The 26,788-nt window shown below is 40.1% G+C and overlaps 1 protein-coding gene across 2 annotated transcripts in view; it reads right to left on the reverse strand.

Moving 5' to 3' along the window:
- kiaa0930 overlaps positions 1 to 26,553 on the reverse strand; it is a 504,210-nt gene extending 477,657 nt beyond the window's left edge. For both annotated transcript variants that reach the window (XR_014600168.1, XM_084049345.1), the window contains exon 1: positions 25,890 to 26,553. Coding sequence is in view for 1 of the 2 variants with exons in the window: in XM_084049345.1 (XP_083905471.1) it covers positions 25,890 to 26,097 (208 nt within the window). In the remaining variant the exon portion in view is untranslated. The remainder of the gene's footprint in view (positions 1 to 25,889) is intronic.
- Positions 26,554 to 26,788: the final 235 nt, after the last annotated feature.

A 26,788-nucleotide genomic window follows, 5' to 3' on the forward strand; every position in this document is an offset into this window, starting at 1 on the left:
AAAGTGAGTTATTCGCACTTGTGTGAAAAGCCATGCCCTCTACAATATTTATTTGCTCATTAAATTAACAATTAAATTAATAAAATAAAATAAAATAATAAAAATATATATTTAGTGGAAATTGTGTAAAAAATGCATATATATTTTTTTTTTCTTTTTTTAAAACCTTTTTTATTATTATTATTATTATTAATTTACCCTTTTTGAAGAACTTTTGACAAAAGTTTGAACATGTTTTTCAAAAAAACAATAATAGGGAAGCCAGGATTAATGTGGTCAGAGGGTCCTGCATTGGCTTTCTCCTCACAGACCCAGAAAGGTGCTTTAGCCCGCAGGGAGAATACTGTATGAGATACAGTAGCATGGTTTATTAAACTCCACAACACCGGGGGTTCTCCCTGATAACAGACGACAAGCCTTGCAGCAGGCTTCTTTCCTCACTTCTATTCTCTGGTTGGCTGCACACTGCTAAACACACTGGGAAATCCTCAGTGCTCATTTTACTGTGCAGAGAGCGAGAGAGAGACAGAGAGAGAGATAGGGGGACCAGTGTCAACCCCGCTAACCCTTCGGAGAAACCGAGTACTGATGACAAGACCTGATAAGACTGCTCCTCCGTTGCCAATGCTGTGGGGAAGGCACTGTCAGTGAAAATAAAATATGGCATCATAGGAGACTGGAGCTGAATAAAGAAATAATTCCCCAGAGGGAGTTCTTTAGAGTGGTTATATGAGTGCAGCCACAGCACTGGTACACTTGGTGCAAAGACATCAAAATGCCCAAGATCGGCCCGGACTTGGGCTACGATAGCCTGACAGCGTGTCGCGGGTTCGAGTCCCGTTCCCGACGACCTTTGCTGCAAAAAAAAGTTTTGAACATTCAGTGGATTTTCTGTGGTTTTCTGAATAATAATGCTTAACACATTGCCTGCCAAGATCGAGTTAACTCGATTTTAGCAAAAAAAATAATTTAAAAAAAAGAAGGTTTTTTTACTTCTTTTTTTTTTTATTTGACCCAAAGACCAAGGGGATATGAATTTTCGAAGATCTTTACTCTCATCCACTTCCTTGTTAACTTAAAACTTTAAAATTTTGTATCTCGGCTCCTGAGTACTTTTTTTTTTTTCATTGAAATATCTCTGGCAGGAATAACAATAGGCAGTGAAAATAATTCAGGCAGTCAATGTGTTAAAAAATAGCTGGGATTGGCCACTGGATTTTGATGTCAGTCGATTAATCCCGCCCCCTCTCCTCTCCGCCCCTCTCCTTTTGGGGGGGGGGGGGCGGAGCAGAGGCGATGATTGACAGGCAAAATCCCTCAACAGCGACACCCGCAGGCAAATCGTTTATTTTTTTCATTGCAGCTGAGCCCTCAGAGAAAAAAAAAAAACTGCCATGGCTCACTGGAGTGGACTTTTCAGTTAAAACCTTTTAATACACATTTGAAGGACCATGATAAAGACTTTTAATGTTTTGTAAATCTGAATGTCATGAAATCTTAAAAAAAAAAAAAACGTTATCAACAGAGCCCAGACTAAGGAGCTGCACCATGAAGAATTCACGTAGAAAGATCTCAGTAAAGGACATTTGCCAATTTTAGCTGTGCAATATATCAATAACATAATTGACCATTAAAAGGGGCACAGAGACAAACAGACACAGACAGAGATCTGTGCATTTACAGTATATATAGATGAACAGCACAGCTGGATCTGTAGACGTACCGTATGAGATGATTCGTCTGAATCTAATCTACCTAATCGACCTATTATTGTATAAAGCTAAATAAGCAACTACTTATCATAATGCAGGGGTCTTCAACAGGGGGTCCGGGACCCCTAGGGGGTCCTCAGAGTTACTACAGGGGGTCCGCCAAATCTTTGTGTGAAAGGATTTTTTTTATTTTACCTTAACCACTTGAACCCTAGCATCCCTTTTCTGAGGAGAACTTTAGCCAAAAATAGCAGATCTACAAGTTCAGTACAAGATCTACGAGCTTGTAGATCGGCTATTTTTGGCAAAGAGGTGTAGGCAAAATAGGTGTAGAGGGAAAAATAGAGCAGACCACGTAAACAAAAAATGTTGAATCTGAAACACAATTTTATACGATATAGAGGGGGTCCCTGCTTCATCTCTCTCTCAGCTAGGGGGTCCGTGGCCTGAAAAGGTTGAAGACCCCTGTCATAATGTATACAAAGTATTGGACGGCTGTTCAAAACGCACATACCAACGTTATACACCGGATCACTGCGTAATATCCTCATGACCGAAGGAAAACAAACTAAACCAACACAGAACCAAAACAGACAAGAACAACTATTTGAAATGCTGTTTGACAACCATAAGAAATTGTGCATTGGCATTTTGTAACACCGTGTGTGATTGAATTAGGCCATCTCCACACTTTACTGTGACACTTCACTTTGTTTGCTTTGATCTAGTGAGCTTTCATTTGATTACACCCCTCTCCATACAAGAAGGTCACCGTGTCGAAATGCATTCAGGCCCGTCACAATTATTACACAATCGCCTAATCCCGATTATTTGAGATAATCGCAATTATTTAGCATAATCGTCATAATCCTTTCCATGTTGAAAAATGTGAATACATTTTCAAACATTTTCCAAAATGCTTGTAGATTAATGCTTGCAGATTAACTAAATAGTTAATCTACAAGCTTACAACCCGTCACTTCATGATGCGTTGTAAGCTTGTAGATCAACTATTTCTGCAATTTTGGATCAGATATTTCTGCTATTTTGAAAATGATTAAATGTGTCAGTAATTTCTTTGTATATTTTGAGTTATTTGTCATCTGCAATGTTTGATCATGAGACCTAAAAGGCAAACAAAAATGAAGTTATTATTCATCTTATGTTGCAATGTTCAATGCCAACAAACACAATTAACTTTTTTAACTGCCAGAGTATATACAACTAAATAAGGCCCAGACTGACAGGGCTTTGCAGGAGAGAGTACCCATTTATCAGCTTCATTTTTTATAGTGATCCACTTCCAATTGTGTCTTCTCATGTCTTTGTGTCATCACTTCCAATTCCACTTGTTTAATCTGTGTCCTGTCTGAGTTCTCTATCCTGATTGGATAAAATTGGTATCCTGACTGGAAAATGCATTATCTGTTTAATAAAAAGTTGGAGAGACATGGAGACTCCTGTTACTGAACAAACACTCTATAGCAATGAGTACTATCAGAATATAGAGCTATTTAACAATTATTTTTACCAAAGAAAATCACGTACCCTACCTTTAAAAGTCATTGTGATACCGATAAACAAGAAATTAAAACTATACTACGTTAGTTCACTTCCATTGATCCAAGCCGGAACACAATCGATTGATTGGTCATTAACCCATTGACACCTGAAGCCGATTCTACATGTCTCCTAAATCTCAACAGTTTTCTGAAAAACCTATGTTTCTATATCAGTGGTGCTCAATCTTTTTCATGTCAAGGACCCCCAAAATGATATGTATTTGGCCGCGGACCCCCATCAAAATATTTTGTTCCAGGGACCCCCAGAAGCAAAGATTTGAGTTTAAAATGTTCGCTTAAAAAATATACATATTCAAAGATTTGCACACATTTTCACGATTTTTCAAAAATAGCAGATCTACAAGCTCATAGCGCGGCACTCGGTGCCGCGCTATGAGCTTGTATATCTGCTATTTTTGAATAGCCCAAAGTGTAAAATAATGCTTTTAAAGCTCAAATCTAAAAATGGCACAGTTCCAGGTCTTAATGGGTTAAAATGAAACCTGCTCTGAAAAGAGACGCAGCACTTTTGAGACGTTCAGAGTGGGCCCTGATCCAGAAAAGAACCCCTGGTATATAAGCAATTACTGTGTACTGTACAGAGCTCCGCTTTGTGTTCAAGTGTTTACAATGCATCGGCTCGCGGTGCCCTTGTGGAAAGCAGGGCGGAACGATGAAGTGTAACCGAGTCAAATTGATGTTGGAACCATGTGGAGGTCACAGTAATGCACATCTTTGACCACACTGATTGATATTCTCCACCCGATCAATACAATTGTTTCCTGATGAAATTCACACAAGAAGAAGAAGGGCCTGGGAAGTAGTTCTGATGAGAAGTTGCAGCGCTCAAGTGAGCTGACACCGTCAACTCTCTCTACACCACACACACCAATGGTTCTCAAAGTGGGGTCCGGGGACCCCCAAGGGTCTTTGAGGGGGTTCCAGGGGGTCCCCAGCAAAATGTGTTAATATAGCATCACAATCATTTAACCCATTAAGCCCTGGAACTGTGTCATTTTTAGATTTGAGCTAAAAAGCATTATTTTACACTTTGGCTATTCGAAAATAGCAGATATACAAGCTCATAGCGCGGCACCGAGTGCCGCGCTATGAGCTTGTAGATCTGCTATTTTTGAAAAATTGTGAAAATGTGTGCAAATCTTTGAATGTATATATTTTTAAAGCAAACATTTTTAACTCAAATCTTTGCTTCTGGGGGTCCCTGGAACAACATATTTTGATGGGCGTCCGCGGCCAAATACATTTAATTGTGGGGGTCCTTGACATGAAAAAGATTGAGCGCCACTGATATAGAAACATAGATTTTTTCAGAAAACTGTTGAGATTTAGGAGACATGTAGAATCGGCTTCAGGTCTCAATGGATTAAACTACTTTTTTTTTGGGAAACCTTTGGAATATCTTTTAAACATTATACTGTAACACCACAAATCTTGTATGGGGTCCCTGATGGGATTCTGTAGCCAAAAACATTAATTTGGGGGTTCTTGACATTAAAAGGTTTGAGAACCACTGTTCTAGATACAATATATACGTAATATTAATATATTAATAATAATATATTCATATTATTATTATTAAAGTCATTATATTGCACACCTCTGCAGACACAGATACTCTTATCCAGAGCGACATACACTAAGCAAGGTAAACAAACATCACATCAAATGCAGAGAGACAGTGTAGTGCCTCAATAAACTAGGATCACAGGTGAACCGAGAAACCAAGAACGAAGCATTCTAGCAGCAGTCTAAACAATATACTGCAATATAGCCTACTATCAAAATAATAATTTGTTCTAGTGCCGCTGCAGGCATTTCTATGATGTGATGGCTTTGGTCAGCCACATAGGATAAATAATTCAGTTATGCCTTGATCTGGTAAATGTTGTTTTGCAGTAGAATTTCCCTTGAAGGAAAAAAATAGAAAGTAATGTAATGTATTCATCTACAGTATGCTTCCCAAACTCTTTCAGCTCAAGACCCAAAAGATAAATTTGGTGTCTCTCTGGGACCCGAACACATTATTAATTCATCACTTATGCGCTAATTGAAAGAATCGTGAAAATGGCCGATCTACAGTACAGGCTCGCAACGCTGTGAGCTTGTGGATTGATGTCATTAAGGTTAAAAGAAAACAGGCCTTAAAATTATCCCATGACACAGAAAAATTTGTTTGTGACCCCAAATCTGTCACAACCCTATATTTGGTAGTCCCTGCCTTACAAATGCACACACACACACACACACACACACACACACGCACACACACATTCTCACCTGGCTGCTTATTCCACACTATGGTGCAGAATGCTATGCTGCTGGGTAAGGAAGGACGGGCCTACACATGGAGACACAGCAGCAATGAGCTGAGAAAATGCTCAACTCAGCCCAGTCTGGGCTTTTACTAACACTGTCTCTCTCAATTGAGTGCACTGGTTGCTCAGACAGTGTGCATGTGCATGCCACACAATATGCACAATGCATGCAAAAATCCTCCAACTCTGAAAGCGTACAAATGTAAACAAATGCAGTTACAAATGGATGAATACTGAGTATTTTTCGGTTTCAAACCTGATTCATCGAATCAACTCCACTCCACCTTCATCTCTCTCCTGTCACTCTTCTTCACGGTATCAATACAACTAAAATGACTGATATTTCATGTGGGGCACAATAAAAAAAATCAGCTCAAGCTCTGGTAATAGACAATCAAGGTTCCATTGTTACATCTTGTATACAGGTACAAATTACTTTTTGACGGCTCCTCGGACATTGCATCCGCATATTAACTGTAATGAACAACAATAATATGATAGGAGACAAGGATAGGAGACAAGGATATTGTGCAAGGATATTGTATAGAACTAGAGGTTCGGGCCGTTGTATATCAATTTTGATATACAATATCCTATATCAAATTGCCTTGTGTGTTGCCTTGTATCCTATATCAAAATTGCCTTGTGTCAAAATGACTGACTCAACCTGTGACTTGCATGAGATAACAAGTAGCATACTGTAAATACGTCCTATAGATACCGTCCTAGGGATGCAAACTATCGATCAATTCATTAATTGATGATAACCTTATCGACCAATTAACCGGTTAACTGATAAGCGGCTTTTTTTTTTTAATCTGATAATCTTAATTTCAGATTTTTAAAAAATCCTAAAAAAAAGTGCTTAGGAGCCGAGATACAGCCTTTTTCATTAAGTTAAACAAGAAGTGAATGGAGCAGAAAATCTTCAAATCATCATATCTTGGGTTCTGAACATTTAAACTTTTTTTTTTTCATTTTTTTTTTTATGTTTTCAATTAATTGTTAATTGTTTGATTTAATCGGATAATTTCTTAACGGTAGTTAATCGAAAATCGATTAATTGTTAACATCCCTATACCGTACCATAGTTACACCTTACAAAAACATTCCATCTACTGTAGGTAAGACAGACACTGACATGATGTTGTAAACTGTAAGGGGTCACATTTCTTGAATGCTGAGCATTCAGGTTGCCATCAACCTGATCAGTCCTCGTTTTTTCAACCACAGCACATGTAAACTTTTTAAACCCTGTTCAATCAATATCAATTAACAATTCAGCGTTTCACAAGCAGTGGGCCAGGACCCAAAGGTGGGTTGTGAAGTGTTCCGACAGAGACCAGGTTTCATCCAGGGAAATATTATGTCAGTTGATACAAACGGTGCTGATTTTGAGGTCAACACACAGTTTGAAAACGTGTCGAGAACCTCTGCTGAGATTCATCAAAGTGCCACCGTCGACAAGGTGTTCACATTTCACACCACCCGGCCAAACGGCAGCCAAATCCGCGTTCTATACAATATCCTATATCAGAATTGCCTTGTGGGTGGACGTTGGACATCACAAATGTGACATGCCCATACAGTATATGGAGACCACTTCAGTTCAAACTAGAGTTTCAGGCCGCTACGTGGTCTGAACATCTAGTAATATATATAAACAATAGCAGTCAGTGTATAGTAGCAGCAAATAGCGACGAACGTGGCATGTCGAATGCTGTAAAAGTGGCCTGTGTCATTGACAAATCTGCCTTTTATCTAAACCTGGGTATGTCTGTGTAAGCAGGCCTTGTGAGGTGCTGTGAAGCTCTCCTGTTTGAATAAACTGCTTTACGTCAGGCGTCAGCACAGATGGGTGGAGAGAGGACACACACACACACACACACACAAACACACACATCAGCAGTCGTATATCAGAGCACCTCCGCTGAAACGCTCACAGCTTCCAGGAAGATGCTTCGTCAACAACTCCTGTCCACTGAAACGGCTCCCTGGCTGTCATGTGATAAACACAACACGAGCCCGCAGAGATTTACACACAACTCCGACATAGACTATACTTATGAGGACAACCCGTGACTCTACTACCCTGAATTTACTTAGGGCTGTCACCATTACAAATTTAAGTAATTCAATAATTGCGATTAACGATTTAATTGTGTGTTTTTTTGGCATTGAACATTGGAACATAATACAATTTCTGTTTTTTTTTTATTTGCTTCATAATCACAAATTGCACAGGGCATATATGACAAATAACTTAAACATACAAAGCAATTACTGACACATTTAATAATTTTATACTTAAAAAAAGATTTTTTTTAAATGCAGAAATAGCTATCTACAAGCATACAAAGTGACGTGTTGTATGCTTGTAGATCTGCTATTTCAGCTATTTTTGGAAAATGTATGAACATTTTTCCACATGGAAACGATCATGACGATTATGCAAAATAATTGCGATTATCTCAAATAATTGCCATTAGACGATTATTATGTAATAATTGTGACAGGCCTATTCGTAGTCCTAAAGCCTGAACGGAAAACAGGACTAGCACAATATCCTCATTTTGAAGGTATTCGTTTGATCTTCTCGCTTGTGCAAACAAACAAGGGAAGGGGGAGATGTGCACGCAGATGCGCACGCACACACACACACACACACACACACACACACACACACACACACACACACACACACACACACACACACACACACACACACACACACACACACAGTACATAGACTATTAAAAAGCTGAGGTATTGTTCTACATTTTATGATGACTGCATCTGGTGCTATGAGAGAGAGTAGGTGGGCGGCCTCGCTGTCTGTCTCACAAAGGTCTTTTCAAAATGACTGACTCAACCCGTGACTTGCATAAGATAACAAGTAGCATACTGTAAATACATCCTATAGATACCGTACCGTTACACCTTATAAAAACAAGTACATTCCATATAGGAACATACTGTAGGTCAGACAGACACTGACATGATGTTGTAAACTGTAAGGGGTCACATTTCTTGAATGCTGAGCATTAGAAAGCAGACTCCTCCAAAGACAATGTTGCCATCAACCTGACCAGTCCTCGTTTTTCAACCACAGCACAGGTAAACTTTTTAAACCCTGTTCAATCAATATCAATTAACAATTCAGCATTTCACAAGCAGTGAGGCCAGGACCCAAAGGTGGGTTGTGAAGTGTTCCGACAGAGACCGGGTTTCATCTGGGGAAATATTATGTCAGTTGATACAAACGGTGCTGATTTTGAGGTCAACATACAGTTTGAAAACGGGTCGAGAACCTCGGCTGCGATTCATCAAAGTGCCACTGTCGACAAGGTGTTCACATTTCACACCACCCGGCCAAACGGCAGCCAAATCCGCGTCCTCACTTACAAGCCCACCATGTCTTTTAGTGCTGATGTGGCCGTACGGGCTGGAGAGGAGGAAATGATTCTGGCCTCAGTCCAGCCAAACTTGGCTTGAGGTAACCTTGTTTTTGGAAAGAAACACAGAGAGACAAAGCGATGACTGAGGGCATCCAGCGGAAAGGTGTCCTGTACAGCAACTTTTCCAAGTCTTAACCGCTAAGCCCTATTTGATACTCTGTCGTACAACAGTGTCACGCAGCAAAAATAGACGATTTACATGCTATTCAGTATTCATTTCAATTTTCCCATTAAATAATGTATAAATAAATACAAAATCCACAAATGACATGCCTAAAACTGGGATGCCAGGTTGAAAGTGGTTAACTGCTTATTTATCAGTAACTAATATCATAACATTGCCACATGTTGCTTTGAGTCTGTTTACTAGATGACATAATGGCTCTGAGATGGGCATTCCCAAAGTGACTTGTGGCTATCAGCGGAGTTGAATTAACTCTGAATGAACATCTCCTCTGAAGTGTGGAGATACATAAAACATTAGTAATATTGTTTATAAGTGCATCTTACCCTCTCCCTGTAACACCAAGGTAACAACCGCGTAGGGGAAATCTCTCTCAGCGTAAGAAATAACAAGTTCAACTATATTCAAAAGAGACAGCATTGAATCTGTCTCTTGACCTGTATATAATCCCCCACCCCCCCCCCCACTCTCTCTCCCACTACACCATTGGTTCTCAAAGTGGGGTCCGGGGACCCCCAGGGGTACTTGAGGGTGTTCCAGGGGGTACCCAGCAAAATGTGTAAATATAGCATCAGAATAATTATGACTTTTATACTTTGGCTATTCAAAAATAGCAGATATACAAGCTCATAGCGCGGCACCGAGTGCCGCGCTATGAGCTTGTAGATCTGCTATTTTTGAAAAATCGTGAAAATTTGTGCAAATCTTTGAATATATATTTTTAAAGCAAACATTTGTAACTCAAATCTTTGCTTCTGGGGGTCCCTGGAACAAAATATTTTTAGATGGGGGTCCGCGGCCAAATACATATCATTTTGGGGGTCCTTGACATGAAAAAGTTTGAGAACCACTGCACTACACCATCAAAAGATTGAGAAATGCCTGGCTTACATCATGAGAGAGGGGAAGTGAAAGCAGCCCAATGCAGAGCAGTAGACTACAATGTGTATTTGGCCTCATCCCTCCTGAAAGCCAGGAGGGATGATTCCACAGCGCAGGCTGACAAATTACTCTCTATAAATTATGGAGCTCACAGCGCAGGAGGGGCCCCGGCTGGTCTCATTGTAAATGTAATGTGAACAGAGGACGGCAGAATATTGAAAACCGGGCCGAGTGCCAAAAGGCAAATGTAGTATTGCATTTTGCTTAGCACCAAGGGCAACGTTGGACAGATTAGGGGATGCTTCCTCAAATGCTGTGGTGGGACCTGCAGCCGGAGCATTAAACTGAGGAAGTGAAACGCAACGCTTCGTAGAAACGATGCGGCCATTGTGTCAGACAAGGAAGGAGTGGGGAGAAAGAGGAATGCATGAATCAACTGATTCGATCTGAGAAACAGAGTGGGTCAGTGAATGAGGGAGAGAAAGAGGGAGCAGCAGAGAGCATGAATGAGTGTCAGTCAGTGGTGGAAAAAGTAATCAAATTCTTTACTTAAGTAAAAGCACCAATACTGCAATATAAACATACTCTGTTACAAGTAAAAGTCCAGAATTCAAAATTTACTTGAGTAAAAGTACAAAAGTATTGGCATCAAAATGTACTTAAAGTATCAAAAGTAAAAGTACTAAATATTTGAAAATAGCAGATCTACAGATCTCGGCTATTTTCAAATAGACTATGTATAAAATAGGGCTAAAGTAGTTAATGTATGTTTTATAATGTAATCATTTATATCTGAAAAGTAACTAGTAACTAAAGTTTTCAAATAAATGTAGTGGAGTAAAAGTACAATATTTGCCTCTGAGATGTAGTGGATACAAGTAAAAGTATTGGAAATTGAAAATACTCAAGTAAAGTACAAATACCTCAAAATTTTACTTAAGTACAGTACTTAAGAAAATGTACTTAGTTACTTTACACCACTGGTGTCAGTCAGAGAGTGAGTGAGTGAGTGAGTGAGTGAGTGAGTGAGTGAAAGAGTGATTGAACAAACAAATTAATGAGTTCAAGAATGAACGAACGAACAAACGAACGAACGAACGTGTGAAAGTTTTAGTTTGTCTCTTTTCTCACATTAAGACCTGAGGTTCCGATTCTACGAAATAAATAAAAAATGTAATTAAAAAATAATATATAAAAAGAATTATATATATATATATATATATATATATATATATATATATATATATATATATATTCAAAGATTTGCACTCATTTTTCAAAAATAGCAGATCTACAAGCTCATAGCGCGGCACCGAGTGCCGCGCTATGAGCTTGTAGATCTGCTATTTTTGAATAGCCAAAGAAATCTAAAATGACACAGATGTGTTCCCGGATTGAAGTGGTTTAAAGACTTTTTAGGTAGTTGTTTTGCTTTATTTTCTTTAGATAGGAGAGTGCTGAGAGAGACAGAGGAAGCTGAGGATAGAGAGGGGGAAAGACGTGCAATGCATGGCTCTGACTGGAATCGAACCGCAGCAGTTGCGTTCGCCCACCGGTGTGCCCCTCAGTGTGCATAATCCAACAAGAAAAAACTCAGTTTTCTCTGCCCAGCCCAGAGAGATTTTTTCATTCAAAGCCTGGGGCTCAGCTGTGATCTTCCCTGGGAATCGATAGCTTTCATTGGGTCGGTACCAGGCCCGGGGTCCTCCTAAGTGGGCTGAGTGTCTTTACTGGCAAGCGGCAAAAGAATTCTGAGCTGGATTGATGGGAGTGTGTATACATCTCCTTGTCCCACCCTCCGTCTTTCAATTCTCCCTGGCTGTGTGTGTGTGTGTGTGTGTGTGTGTGTGTGTGTGTGTGTGTGTGTGTGTGTGTGTGTGTGTGTGTGTAGTGGTAGAAAAAGTACTTTTTACTTAATTAAAATTATCAATACTGCAATGTAGAAATGCTCCTGTTACAAGTAAAAGTCCGGAATTCAAGATGTACTTGAGTAAAAAATACAAAAGTATTGGTATCAAAATGTACTTAAAGTACCAAAAGTAGAAAGTACTCATTATGCAAAAAGTTTTCAAATGTATAAAATGCATAAAAATAATTTGAAAACAGCAGATCTACAAGCTCACAATGCGTCGCATCTATTTTCACATGGCCGAAATGTATATAGGTTTTGTAATAATGATCCAAATATTAACTAGTACTCCAGTAAAGTAAAAATACCTCAAAATTGTACTTAGTTACTTTACACGTGTGTGTGTGTGTGTGTGTGTGTGTGTGTGTGTGTGTGTGTGTGTGTGTGTGTGTGTGTGTGTGTGTGTGTGTGTGTGTGTGTGTGTGTGTGTGTGTGTGTGTGAGTGCGTGCGTGCGTGCGTGCGTGTGTGCGTGTGTGTGCGTGTGTGTGCGTGTGTATTGGAGGTGGTGTCTCACTGCGAGGTTGCTGACAGCAGCACTGCGGTCACTGATCCGTCCGGAGGGCCCGGAGGTGAGCTCAATGTCTCTGTCCCGCTTTGACGGTACATCCAGCACGGCCGGCAGGCGATGATGATGATGATCATACACTTTATCCAAATCCATGCAATGTTTTGTGTTTCCATTTCTTTACAATATACAATATTAATGTTTTTACAACATCTATTTATTTTCTTTTTTTATGTACATAAAAAGGAGAGAGGTCAGTCCACCCCTTTTCTTGTTTCCTTTATTGAGACAGACGAGTATGAAAGCTCAGATGGAGACTCAAGGTTTCAATCCTAGGTCTGAGGTTGTGTCACATCTAGGCCTGTCAAAATTATTACATAATAATCGCCTAATCGCAATTATTTGAGATAGTCGCAATTCTTTTTGCATAATCGTCAGACATGTTGAAAAATGTTCACACATTTAAAAATAAACAATAATAATAAAAAGCAGAAATAGCAGATCTACAAGCTTACAACGAGTCACGAGGTGACACGATGTAAGCTTGTAGATCTGCTATTTCTGACATGGCTGTATTTACATGTCTAAAATGTTTATATATATTAAATATGTTAATAATTTCTTTGTATATTTAAGTTATTTGTCATATATCTGCCCTGTGCAATTTTTTATTACGAAGCCTAAAAGGCAAACCGATTTATTTTATTTTATTAATTATGTTCAACAAAGCCAAACACACAATTAAATCTTTAATCACAATTATGTGAGTGACAATTAATCGTCAACTTAAATTTGTAATCGTGACAGCCCTAGTCACATCATTGTGTTTCTGCACTACGCCATTGTCCATGAGAAGATTACTTTTTAAGGCAAGAGAGGAGAGGAGAGGAGAGGAGAGGAGAGGAGAGGAGAGGAGAGGAGAGGAGAGGAGAGGAACTAGACAAACACACATGAGGAGGCAATTTGTGTCATCAATGGGGTAGACCCCGGAGCACAAACCCAAAGGAAGATGAGCAGAGAATCTGAATATAAAATAGACCACCGAGTTCAGAAGAAGCCATCAATTATGTGGCTCTATTTCAGCTACGGAGGGCAACCTGCCATAACCTGAAACTGTCCAAAACCCAATGATGTTGATGTGACACAGTTTTTCGTTTCCATTATATTTATAACCTGACGGTGGAGGTACACCATTTCAAGAAACTCATTATCAGTTTCTCATAGTTTGATTTAGCCGTTTTCAACACATTTCTACACATTTACAAGCTCACAACGTGTCGCCTTGCAACGCGTTGTGACTGTGGATTGGCGATTTGTTTTTGAGCTTCACCAACTCCAGAGCGACCCTACAATGTGCTCCTCAAACGAGGAGCACCAACTGGGTTAGTGCCACCTTCTGAGCAGTCTCCAAATGCAGTGGTGGAAGAAGTACTCAGATATTTAACTTAAGTAAAAGTAGTAATACCACAATATAAAAATACTCTGATACAAGTAAAAGGCCTTTGTTCAAAATGTTACTTGAGTAAAAGTTGGCATCAAAATATACTTAAAGGTTTCATGATGTTCAGTTTTACCACACATTAAAATTCTTTGTCATGGTCCTTCAAACGTGTATAAAAGGTTTTAACAAATAATTTCACTCCAGTGATCCATGGCAGGTGTTTTTCTCTCACATTTCTAAAGCCTTTTCAACTGCAATGAAAAAATAAATCTTTGCCTGCGGGTGTCGCTGTTGAGGGATTTTGCCTGTCAATCATCGCCTCTGCTCCGCCCCCCCCCCAAAGGAAAGGATAGGGGAGGGGAGGGGCTAGGAGGAGAGTGGGCGGGATTAATGGGCTGTGACTTCACTGCCGAAGGGCCAAGCTCAGATTACTTTTCAGCCTAATTATTCAGAAAACCCCAGACCACAGAAAATCCACTGAATGTTCAATTTTTTGGGTGTAATTGAGGTCATAAAACCCCCCAAAAAACATAAAAAATTAAAAAAAAGTGAAAATGAATGTCATAGAAACTTTAAAGTATCAAAAGTAAAAATACTAATGTTTGAAAATAGCAGACCTACAAGCTCACAATGCGTCGCGTTGTGAGCGAATCTCAACATTTCAACATTTATGTCGAGTCTACGAAAAATAAATAAATAATGCTACAGTATATGGCTAATTCAATGCCAGCCATGAGAAATACAACTATGCTTTAAATGAGTTCACCCAACATCTCCAGGGTCCATGAATAAAATATTCCTTTGCCTGGGAAAGTGCACGGCTTTGAGAATAAAATATTAGCAGACCCCGCCGCTGCACGTATGGCGAGGATCAAGCTGTAAGCAGCACTAGGCATCTCCTGGCCTTCAGGAGACGAAGCAAATATGTATTCATAATTATATTGAATATGATCGGGAGGAAAAGCTCCATCAGGTGTCGATGCCATGTTAAAGGGATAGTTCACCCATCTATCGATTAATCAATTAGTTATTTTTTTGTTTTTGTCGCATTCCTAAGCCAATAATTTGATGACCAGCGGACCGGTAGACAGCGGTTCCGGTAGGAGATTCTTTGTGTCTCCTACCGGAACTGCTGTCGGTCATCAAATTATTGGGAGTGCGACAAGAACTAAAAAATATCCATGAATTCAAGTCTCCATGGGGTGAACTATCCCTTTAATCCTGACCGGGGGGGGGGTCTGTGCAAGAACATTTCATACGGAGAGAAACTGATTCTCCTGAAAATAATTATATATAAAGATAGAGTATTGCCATGCAAATGAAAAATATACAGTATATATATATAGAGAAATAATCCAATATGCCATAAAATTGAAATCTTCAGCAGAGAGAAAAGTAAATAATGGCGGGAACAAAAATGTCACAGAATTCTTCAGATGGAAGCAAGGCCTGGAGATTCAAAGCCTGCATTAAAAGGTCTAATTATGTATGTCTGGGCCATTAGCCTGTAGAAAAGTGTCTTTCTCTGACATTAATCACTTGAATCCCAGCATCCCTATTCTGGAGCGAACATTCTGGGGATGAAGAGATTTGGTGTAGAGTGGAAAAAGGAGGGGGCCAAGTATTATAGAGCCTGGTCCGGTAAATAAATTAAATAGGGTTTAACCCGTTCAATCCGGGAACGCATCTCTGTCACTTTAGATTTCTTTGGCTATTCAAAAATAGCAGATATACTATAAAACTTAATTTTATTCATTTCCTCAGATATATATATATATAATTCGTGTCAGATCCTGTGTCTAGGTGAGACATGGTAATTGACCCAATCTAGATGTCTTAATAGAACTAGAAGAGCAGGGAGACAAAATACATCTACTCCAAAATGTAATTTTGTCCAATCTGTCTAGTAGTCTACCGTACCGATTGGACAACATTACATTTTAATAATTTAAAAAAAAGTGACATAGTGCCGCTTTAAGTATTATTAACAAGTTCAAAATGGCAATTTGCAGGCCTGTCAATTTGAGCAGTGCTGGTCAGGAGACTGTGGGTCCACTTTCCAACGCATTGGAAACACTCACAATTCAATATTTGTGGACAAACCTTGTCAGATAAAATATATATATATGATTTCATAATTTGAATATTATTATTATTTACCATTTATATACTATGCACTTTTATATACTGTCAATAGGCCTGTCACATCATCTAAACGCAATTATTTGAGATAATCGCAATTATTTTTTCATAATCGTCACATTTTTAAAAAGAAAAGCAGAAATAGCAGAAATAGCAGATCTACAAGCTTACAATGCGTAACGTTCCTGTGGATTTTTTTATTACAAAGCCTAAAAGGCAAATACGTGACAGCCCTAACTGTCAATCTTTTTCCAATATTTGACCCTATACAGTAGATTCTAAATGTAAGCAGAAACACTTTCTACATCAGTCTAACATGCTGCGAGGCATGTGAGGCCTATGTTATGTTCATTTAATAAAAGGCTTGGGGGACTTGACATGCAGCTTACATCTGGAAGTCAATACCATGCCATGTGCAGTAATGTGGTGACAGGAGTAATCCCAATGATTAGCGTACAATATATAAATGCCTTATTGGCTTTTGCAGATGGGGTATCTAGAGTGTGGAACTACCTGCATGAGAGGGGTTAAGCCTAATTGATGCCTTGTTGTATGGCTGAGTCGATTTCCCAAAATGACTGAAACCTGTTATCTTTGCCGAGCAACGCGGTCATGATGCAACGAAACATAAAGAAAATGTAGGGTAGAAAACTAATAACACATCTGTTATATTCTCGCAGACTTGCTTTTGTTGTGTGTGTGAGCGTCTTCTCTGTGTGTGTGTGTGTGTGTGTGTGTGTGTGTGTGCGTGTGTGTGCGCGCGTGTGTGTGTGTGTGTGTGTGTGTGTGTGTGTGTGTGTGTGTGTGTGTGTGTGTGTGTGTGTGTGTGTGTGTGTGTGTGTGTGTGTGTGTGTGTGTGTGTGTGTGTGTGTGTGTGTGCGTGTGCGCGCGCGCACGCGCGCGAATACATCACATCTCTGTGACACCAACTAATGAACGGCAGCAGGTATACACTATTACACTGTAACAGATACACTATGACAAAACAACAGTAGACACCCTTTCTAATGAGGGTTTCTAATTATATGTCCCTTTGTTTCAGTGAAAGGAAATCTTCATGCTACAGCTACAATGACATTCTAGACAGTTCAGTTCAGTATTCAACTGCAGCAGCAATATTCCATCTAGTGAAAAGCCATTACAGAAATAGTGAGAAGAATGAATGTTATAGTAGCAAAGGGGTGCAAACTCCATATCAATGCCTGTGATCTGCGTCACAAGACTGTTGACCACTTAAGCCAGTCCATCTCAAACTTTTTCATGTCAAGGACCCCCAAATTGGCACTTATTAGCCCGCGGACCCCCGTTTGAAAAGATAAGCCAGGGACCCCCATAAGAGAAGATTTTTACGGCTCTCTAGCAGTGATTCTCAACCGTTTTAATTTCAACGACCCCCAGTTTGACATGCATTAGGGCTACGGACCCCCATTTAATGGCATTTATATCCCTGGGACCCCAATTTATATTGTAAAATCAATGTTAATTTAACGGGTCCATTTGGTTCCATTTGTACACTCTCAGAGTTACAGACCCATAAGGGTCCATTTGGTTTCTATCCATCATTTAGCTGGGGGCCCCCTGGAACCCCCTCAAGTACCCCTGGGGGTCCCCAGACCCCACTTTGAGAACCTATGACTTAAGCCCTATATACAGTATACTGTACTTCGTCATATAATCGTGAAAATAGCACAGACAGTATACAAGCCTATGCTATGTGAGCTGTTTCTGCTATTTGTTTAAATGCAAAAAAATTCTTTGAAACACTGAACATTTTTGAGGAATTGTATTGACATGCCTAAAATAGAGACGCCAGGTTGAAGGTGGTTAACTGGAAAACAACAGCAACAGCATTGTTATTGCACCAATAAGAATACTACACCAACAATGTTGGCATAACTGAGAGACATTCGCAGAATTCTGCATAGATTATGAACTACGATGCAATGTTGACGAGCTGGCATTTCAGGCTCGAGCCTGGGCTTCCGCCAGAGATTGCATGCCTGCGATTGGCTAAGACCGGTACATCCCATAAGGCAGAGGAACAGGAGCATTGTAATGGACTAGTCGTGTAGTGCCAATGATAAGCCATGGAAAGGCGTCCGATTGGCTAGTTCCGGTCCATAGCCTCAAGGGACATGTGTTCCATAGCCTGGTGGGATGAATATTAAGTATTAACCCATTGAAACCGGGAAACGGATACGTGTAACCACTTTAACCATTATTGTATACTTTGCCTATTAAAAAATAGCAGATATACAAGCTCATAGCGTGGCACAGAGCGTCGCACTATGATCTTGTAGATCTGCTATTTTTTTTAAATCATGAAAAATTTAGCAAATCTTACATATGTATATTTTAAGCAAACATTTTTAACTCAAATATTTGCTTCCGGGGGTTCCTGGAACAAAATATTTTGAGATGGGGGTCCGCAGCCCAATTACATATAATTTTGGAGGTCCTTGACATGAAAAGAGAACCACTGATAGCGACATACGTTTTTTTTTTAGAAAACTGTTATAGGATTTATTTAGAAGACATTTGTAGAATCAAAACCTCAGGCATAAATAATGAGGTTCCAATTCATTCAAAGGTGTCTGACAGGGCTGTGGTCAGGGCTCTGTGCAAGGCCGGTCAAGCTCTTCCTCACTCGTCTGATCAAACCTTTTCTGTATGGGTGAGCATGTGGGGCACGGGGGGGGGATTGTCATTCGGAAACGGCCTTACAGAAAAATGTTGGCACAAAACTGGAAGCACACTGCTTCAAGGACCCCATCTATATCAGTGGTGCTCAATCTTTTTCATGTCAAGGATCCCCAAAATTATATGTATTTGGCCACAGACCCCCATCCAAATATGTTGTTCCAGGGACCCCCCAGAAGCAAAGATTTGAGTTAAAAATGTTTGCTTAAAAAACATATATATTCAAAGATTTGCACACATTTTCACGATTTTTCAAAAATATCAGATCTACAAGCTCGTAGCGCGGCACTCGGTGCCGCGCTACGAGCTTGTAGATCTGCTATTTTTGAATAGCCCAAAGTGTAAAATAATGCTTTTTAGCTCAAATCTAAAAATGACACAGTTCCAATGGGTTAATTGTCACACAAATATTGGAACATTATGAAAAAAAAAATGCTGTTTGCCTTTTAGGCTTTGTAATCAGAAATTCCACAGGGCAGATATGACAAATAACTTAAATATACAAAGAAATTACTGACACATCTAATAATTGATTTTATACAAAAAAAAAATCAAATAGAGGAAATAGCTGATCTACAAGCTTACAACGCGTCTTCGTGACGCGTTGTAAGCTTGTAGATCAGCTATTTCCGCTATTTTCAAGCTTGTAGATCTACTATTTCTGCTTTTTTAATTTGTTTACGATTATGCAAAATAATTGCGATTATCTCAAATAATTGCGATTATGCAAAATAATTGCGATTATGCAAAATAATTGCGATTATCTCAAATAATTGCGATTAGGCGATTATGTAATAACTGTGACAGGCCTAACTCTGAGAGTATACAAATAAAACCAAATGGACCCATTCGTATACTCTCAGAGGAAACACCCACTCGAGGACCCCAGAGGGTCCCTGGCCCCCACTTTATGAACCACTGTTCTAGAGTCTACTATTGTAGCTGTAGCATTTGAAGACTTTACATTCACTGGAACAAAGGGCACTAATTAAAAACACTAATTAGGAAGGCTGTCCTCTTCTGATTGTGTATGCAAACCACACTCCCGTCCCGTGCCTATCTAATAATTCCTCTCCATTTCCAGCTGTGCTCTTGGCTGCTTTCCCAACAGCGAGAGCTGTGGATGGAATAGATGTTATACCTCTTTACATAAACATAAACCTGAACGTCTAATTAAAAGTGTAGCTAATTGGCCCGGACTGCTGGCGTAGCAGTCCGGGCACCTCGGATACAATGTAGCCTGGGTTCAAGCCCGGTACCGCCGGCCTTTGCTGCGAGTCACTCCCCATATCTCTCTTTTCTCCCATTTCCTGTCAGCCTACTGTCCTATCAATAATAAAAGAAAAATTAATCTTTAAAAAAAAATGTTTTTAAAGTGTAGCTAATTTACATCATTTATGCCCAAATAACTCAAAAAATATGTGTCCAACCATGTACTTTTGTCATGTTCATGTCAAGTGGGAACTGGGAAGAAAAATCTACATAAACGTCCCTCCAACTCCTAATTCCTGGTCAGAGCTCAGGCGGAAAGTTAAAAATGTATGGTCCCGTTCATTTTAAAATGATATGATAAAGTAGAGTATGCTTCTAGGGCTTCTACTGGTTCTACTGAGCGAAGACCCATCCTCGTTGCCCTTCCACCCAATAGCATTTGTTTCCTGTTCCATTTCAGGTACCGGAAATTCCAAGATGGTGGATTTTAATTAGCTGAATTAGTCAAATAGCTGAAAACGGGTCTAAACCAATGGGTGACGTCGCTGCTCTATTATATGTCAGAGCTCCAGCTTCTCCGTGGGGTAATGCTATTATGATGTGTCACTAACACATGAAGCATATGGCGATGTTTGTAGCAAAACACTTACATCTACATCAAGACATCGATTTAAAGAGATCTGTGTACATAAAAATGTAATACAGTAAGCGTCCAGTGTCCATCAATCAATCTACAGCAGAATTATCCAGAACGGAGCCATGGAGCAGAACAGAGAGCAGTGATAAAAACAAAAGTGCTGCTCTATTAATAGCCTCATGTCATTTTAAATATACATCAATGCTAGTCTAGAGCCTCTAACATGAACACACACATGAACACACACATGAACACACCACACACACAACTCATCTGATACAAGAGAGCTGAATCTCCCACTAACTAAAGTCTATTTCTGTTGCATGTCATTTTGAAGTTGATGTTCTATAATAAATACATTGTTGTGGCTCGCTGGTGCACTTTCAAAGCTCCAGTGACCCGGAGGATTATCGCGATAATATCGTAAATCGCAATTATTTTGGTCACAATAATCATGACATGAAATACTCATATCTGCCCAACCCTAGTTAGAACTGTTACATTGTCCTTCACTCTTGTGGTGTTTTTGTAGCAGGTCTGTTTTTCTAAATCCATCACGGTGAAGGCAAGCACAATTTCCCCTTTTTTTTGTGTAAACAAATAAATATTTGTTTTAAGTCATCACTAAAATAAAATCACTGGTTCTCAACGTCGAGTCCGGGGACCACCAGGTGTCCAAATGGACCCTTACAAGTCTGTTGTTAAAGTCCAAATGAACATAATTGACTAATCTAAATAAAAAAGAAAGAAAGAAGTGTAGTACTGTGGAGCTGTTTAAAAGGGGAGAGCTGGACACTGTTAAACTGATGAATGTTCTCAAGAGTGTTATTTAATCCTCCCCACTGTCATACCTACCCCCCCCCCCCCCCCCCCCCCCCCCACACACACACACACACACACACACACACACACACACACACACAAAATAAACCTAGTGTGCATTGAAACAGTTATCAGTTATGCCTATGGCATATGGCTTTAAGGCTTAAGCATGGGGAGAAAACAAAAAAGAGCACTATCCTTTCCCAAGAATGCAGGAACGCAATTTATCGCATCTTTAAGATGGAGACAAACACACACAAGTGAAGTGTGATATGATATAGTAATACACACACACACACACACACACACACACACACACACACACACACACACACACACACACACACACGTGTCGAGGCACATGACAAACAGCGGTGACACGCTGGACACCACGTGAAACACACACTTCCTAGTTGACTAACAACCTAAGCTCTAGCGTTTAACACATGTACTGTACCATGACAGAGCTTCCAGTACATGTCTAAGGTCATGTGTACTATTGGTAGATCCGTTATGACAGCGTTCCATTATTATAATTGACTGACATTTGTTATTAGGCTTTTCAGTGGTAATATCTTTTAATAGCTTTCATCTGGATTGACCTTGCAGCTGTTCAGTCTAGACATTCTAATGATATACCTAAGTGCAGGTCAGTTGACAGAGCATACCACTGAAGTGTGTGTGTGTGTGTGTGTGTGTGTGTGTGTGTGTGTGTGTGTGTGTGTGTGTGTGTGTGTGTGTGTGTGTGTGTGTGTGTGTGTGTGTGTGTGTGTGGGTGGGGGGGGGGGTTAATCTGCTTAGTAATATGCATGCTGCTGAGCAACGGCCTATAGTTTATTGTTTAGGATCCCCATTAGCCTTTGCCATGACGAAAGCAAGTCTTCCTGGGTTCCGACACAGACATTTTTTCTTTACAAAAAGTGGAATAAAGTAGTACAATTAAAACTAAAACTAAATCACTTATAACACATTAAACGTTGTGCGTCTGGGGATTAGTACAGGCTTGTTTGCATAAAGTGTTCTTTTAGCTTTGTCATGAAGGTGAATTTTGTGTTTGTATTAATTATGCACTTAAGCAATGTCACACATTGTATCTGTTTGCCCGGAGTTAATCTCACAAACCACTCAACCAATCAGTGCCAGATTTCTTGTGCACACAGCCAGTAGAATATCTTACTCACTGTACCTGTTGTTAGAGTACTCAGTGCACATGGGCTGTTCCCAAGATCCACATGATTAGATTTGCATTATTACTATAATATGGAGGCACCTATATGTGTTGAGTTTCCCTTTGGGGAAGTATACATACTGTATAATATTTGATCATAAAAATGTAGTCAGTATGACACAAGAAAATATAGCCAGCTGCTGCTATTTAACCGAATAAGAAATCTTATGGATATGGATGTCCAGAACACAACTTCTACAGTACAACACCTCTGTCAGGTGACATCATCACTTAAACTAATGGAACGTCCAATCAAAAGGAGCTTGTTTTATGAAATGAATTATTTCAGTTGACAATAACGTTCTCAATGAAAACATACAGTGAAGTGGGGGAAAAAAAGAAAGTAAACATCTTCCTTATGACTCATGCGGTCTCAAATGGTACCAGGGGACCTTCTGTACGTCGGTTTTGGGTTGCTGACCCCCCAGCAAACCGTTCCCTCTGATAAATGTGGCTTCAGAGAACATCCCCCCCAACAACAGGACTGAGGTCACTAGACACGCAGAGGAGCTCCACACGCTGTGATGATGTCATTATTTTGGAACAGGGCACTATTGATTTCCCTGGCAGAACAATGCGCCTCAAATGCAAAGCACCACCCACAATTGTCTACTGCTCCACCGCTGTTGCCCTTGAGTGGATTGTCCAAACAAGATACCGCCAGGCTACAACATTCTATGTTGTCCGAATGTCCGTTGTACTTTCTCTTATCCAGAGCGACAAAAAAAATGATTAACCCATAAAGACCTGAAGCCGATTCTACAAATGTCTTCTAAATCCCAACAGTTTTCTGAAAATCATATGTTTCTATATCAGGGGTGTTCAAACTTTTTCATGTGAAGGACCCCCAAAATGATATGTATTTGGCCGCTGAACCCCATCTCAAAATAATTTGTTCCAAGGACCCCCAGAAGCAAAGATTGGAGTTAAAAATGTTCGCTTTAAAACAATATATATTCAAAGATTTGCACACATTTTCACGATTTTTGAACGGCCCGTCCTCCTTAGTACCACCCCTCCCCTGACCCTCCCCTCCCCTCCCTGAGGTAATCAAGGCTCCTTAGTTTCTTCAACAACAGTATTCTGCAAGTGCAACGTAGCTTCAGACGGTGCGGACTAGTTAACTCAAATGCTAGCGTGCTTCCTCAGACCTAGTTGGACTATTAAGTTATTATTTGGCCATGTTCACCCTGACTTTAATCTTCGCTATTGTTGGGAAGACCCGTGTGTTGTCTAAGAAGGTTGCCAACACTTATATAAAAAACATAATTAGCATTTAGAGTCGCGCACACACACACACACACACACACACACACACACACACACACACACACACACACACACACACACACACACACACACACACACACACACACACACACACACACACACACACACACACACACACACACACACACTGCAGCTGCTAATAATATGACTGTCAAGTCATATTCATTCTTGTTTTTCTCTTTCTGCAACATCAACACTAATGTTTGTTAATTTGTTGATCATCAATAACGCCTTTCATATGGTAATTTACATTCTGGCAAATGGATACACCTGGTCCACATTGTGAGATACAAATTAGAATCTGAACAGACTCAGTCAATAATGCTGAAGTGGCATGAAAACCACTTATTATTACATGTTTATTTTTCATTTATTACCCCCCCCCCCCCCCCCCCAAACACCCTTACAAGTACTTGGAATTGTAGAAATTACATTTAGTTTGACTCGGATCCACAGATAAATATTGTGAAAATAGCCGAAACTACAAGCTCAAAATGCCTCAAAATGTGTTATTTTCACAATGTTTGCCTCTTACTTACGTAATATTTGACAATTTGGCCAATTTGGAAGCCTAAAGCTACCTGAAGGTCCTAAAGGTCTTAAAAGTCACTAAATTGAAACTTTAGAAATGTGCAGATACTGTGTATATATATATATATACACTTATACTGTATGTTGGTTTGTTTACTGTTGAGTGAGAAAACAATATTGCACATGAAGCTGACCATCTGGGGACCCCCCAAAATATTTTGGGGGCCCCCCTGGGGATCCCGACCCCCAGTTTGGCAACCACTGCCCTAGACCAGTGGTTTTCAAACTTCAAACCAATGGGCTAGTCAAGGCGGGCGCACAAAGTAGTATAAAAAAAAACAATGATTCATAACTTTTTATATAGTTGTATACTGTATATTACAGTATTAATGTGTGATTGTCTCAAAATCCCATGGGACAGCTGGACGAGTTTCACAGCACACCGTTCTGAGAACCATGTGACCCGAACGTACAGTATATGAATCATTAAACCAATAACAGCAGAGTTGAATCTGGAATGTGTTGCTGGCGTGTTGATGACTAACCATATTTGAGGCCCACCACAGTTTACTCTATATAACAGCTATGATAAGCAACTATTCCTTTTCAGGTGAGAAAAACAGGAAAACTTGACCGGGCCATTTAAACATGTATTCAACTCCAAGTTGTAGGTACCATACCACCAATTGGTTGCAACTTTTCAGCCATGGTAGCAACTAATAAACAAGAAAAGTATAATGTGTCTCTCTTGTATTTTCATCAAACAGTTAGGGGTGCACACAGGTTCACAACCAATTAGGGGGTGCACTGGCACTGCACACACAGGTTAGGGACACACAGGTGGGGCTCAGAATACAATGGTATCAACTGGTGCTCTGTGTCTATGGCTTTGTCATCGACCCTGCCTCCTGGCACTGACTGAATGCCTAGCATAATATCTAGGAATAATGCTAATAATAACTCTGTTATCAGTACAGTATCATTTCAAATCACGCTCTTATCGTTCAACAACAGAAGCCACGGATATATTGATGATCATCAAGCTGTTAATCAGTAACCTCTATCATAGAAATTAATCAGTAGCCTATACAGTAAAATGCTCAGTTAAAGGAATAGTTCACCCCAAAAAAATACTTATTTTACAAAAAGTCTCCATGAATTCAAGGCTTCAATGGGGTGTGTAATTGATAGAAAATAAGTCTTTCTTTGGGGGGTGAAATACTCCTTTAATAAATAATGTGTAACTCTTGAGGGTGTACACACATGTAACCAAATGGACCCCTAACTCTCAAGAGTTAAATTGTATAACTACTATATCATTATAGCCGGTTCCTTACCGAGTCCGCTTATCTCTTGCCTGATGTTGAGCCGGTTCCTCTCGTCGGCGATAGCCTTCAGCATCTGCTGGAGAGACTGGTCCAGGTCTCCGTTGCTCTCCTCCTCCTCCTCTGGCACCGGTACTGCTGCTGCTGTGGTCCTGGACCCGGCGGAGGAGACGGTCTGACTCTGCTGGTTATTGTTACACACACTGGGGAAGGCTGCCATGCTGAAGCTGAGCTCATGACAGTGACAGTGACTCCTATAGTGCGACGGGCTGGATGGGATTCTCCCCGTGGGGGGGGAGTGGGACGGTAGGCTGGCTGGCCTGGCGAAGATAAGGAGAGGAAACTATAGGGTCCCCCCCCTCCCCGTGGGCTTGACCGACGTGACGGAAGAGGGATAATCCTCGGTACTGACAACAGATAGTGTCCAACAAACATACAAACAAGCCTCCTTTTCTCCGTTCAGCTCCTCCAATACGTCCACAGGAGGAGAGATAACGCGGAGGTGATGATAAGTCAGGGAGGGTTTGTGTATCTAAAGCGGGTTTTCAGCTCGAGTGACGCGAGGAGAGAGGAGACTTCATTCCCGTCTGTTTAGAAAGAGATATCAAGCTTGGGAAATGTCTCTCCTCCTCCAAGAAGGAGGAACAGCCCTTTACACTTCCTGTAATGCAGAATAACAGACGATATTTAAAGGGAAACGGACCTTTGGTTTGGTTTTTCTCGTGTCCTCCTCCCTCCCTTCAGAATGCCGCTTGCTTTTGGACGGTGTGTGTACTGAAAGTGTTGCCAGATTTTGAGAGAGAAATAAGCAGCCAGGTATATGAAAACAAGCCCAAAAGAAGCGACTATGCTACATGAGCCCTTTAAACCTATTTGAAAATAGCTTGTAGATCTGCTTTTTTTTTTTAAAG

Source organism: Gymnoscopelus microlampas, assembly GCF_963454915.1.
Source record: "Gymnoscopelus microlampas genome assembly, chromosome: 23".
NCBI classification, from domain to species: domain Eukaryota; kingdom Metazoa; phylum Chordata; class Actinopteri; order Myctophiformes; family Myctophidae; genus Gymnoscopelus; species Gymnoscopelus microlampas.